At 40.5% G+C, this 1,362-nt stretch overlaps 1 protein-coding gene across 1 annotated transcript; it reads right to left on the bottom strand.

Annotated features, from left to right (window-relative positions):
* Nucleotides 1–813: 813 nt before the first annotated feature.
* LOC116629839 (olfactory receptor 10G9-like) lies at nt 814–1,359 on the bottom strand (the record flags this gene model as incomplete). Its single annotated transcript, XM_032400038.1, has 1 exon — nt 814–1,359. A coding segment is annotated over one exon (546 nt), but the record flags the coding sequence as incomplete, so codon positions are not given.
* Nucleotides 1,360–1,362: the final 3 nt, after the last annotated feature.

The raw sequence follows: 1,362 nt of genomic DNA, 5'->3' as shown, positions 1-1,362 counted from the left end.
AAGTTTCTGAAATTAGTGATCATAATAATACAGTAGAATTTAACACCGTGGGCTTTGGTGCCAGATAGCCTGAAATTAAACCTTGACCATATTCCTTACTAGTGTGTGACTTTACCAAGCTATCTAACCAGCCTTCGTTTTCTCATTTTTTATAGTAGGAGAACCTATCTTGTAGGGTTCTTGTAATGATAAACTTATAAAGTGTCTAGTATATCCCAAGCTCAATAATGTTACTGTGTTTGCTTCTGAATTATTCTAGAATAACTTAATTCATTATAATTTTAATATTTCAGATACTTTCCATAAATTCCTAACAGACTGAGAAGGCAGTCACACAGCTGTAACCATGAGTAAGTGACTCTGATATTTGAGGCTGTCCTTGGACACTATGCCCAGGAGTGTAACTCCCAAGTTGTGTACATAAGCCTTCAGAAAAAAATTTTAAAAAGCATATTATAAACTTAGGTATATGAATAAAACAACCCTTGTGTCTGAGTTCCAAGCACAATACATAATTTTTAAGAAGGCAAAACAATGTTATATGTGAACTGTAGCTCAGTAAAATAGAACAAAAAGATAAAAAAAAAAAAACAGAGAAAAATTTGATAGACCAAAATTTAAGCAAGCTCATCATCAATAAAATTTAATTCCGATTTTAAAAATTTCTCAGAAAATCCATGAAACAAATATTTCTGAGTGGATGGTTTTGGAGAACATTTAACACTGAGAAACACACATGTAATATGTTGCATGTTGATGCGTAAGTTATATTAGTGTTTTTTTAGAAAATTGAGCATATCTACTTTCTAGTGTTTATTTGCTCTGGGAATATGTTACTATGTCTATAAGCTTCCACAGAGCTTTCTTCACGTCCTTGTTCCTGAGGGTGTACACCACAGGGTTTAGAAGGGGTGTCAGCACCGTGTAGAAAACTGCCACAACCCCATCCACAGCATCCCGGGAGCCTGGCCTCAGGTAAATGAAAACACAGGGAACAAAGAAACAAAGGACCGCAATGCAGTGGGAGGCACAGGTCTGAAAGGCTCTGTGTCTCCCCTCTGAGGTGCGGCTCTTCAGGATGGAACAGATGATGGACACATAGGACAGCACTATCAGGAGAAAGCAGCCCAAGGCCACAACCCCAATATTGACAAAGATCACCATCTCGTTCATGGAGGTGTCCGCACAGGCCAGCTTGAGGATGGGAGGGGCATCACAGAAGTAGTGCTGGATCTGGCTGGGCCCACAGTAGGGCAAACGGAATGTCAGCGTGGTCTGGACAGCAGAGTGCAGACAGCCACTGAGCCACGTGCTAGTGGCCAGGAGGGCACACGTCCTCCCACTCATCATGCTGGCGTACCT

The sequence above is a fragment of the Phoca vitulina genome, unplaced genomic scaffold (genome assembly GCF_004348235.1).
Source record: "Phoca vitulina isolate PV1807 unplaced genomic scaffold, GSC_HSeal_1.0 scaffold4653, whole genome shotgun sequence".
NCBI lineage: Eukaryota > Metazoa > Chordata > Mammalia > Carnivora > Phocidae > Phoca > Phoca vitulina.
The sequence above is the reverse complement of the archived record's forward strand: the minus strand, read 5'-3'. Positions and strand labels throughout refer to the sequence as shown.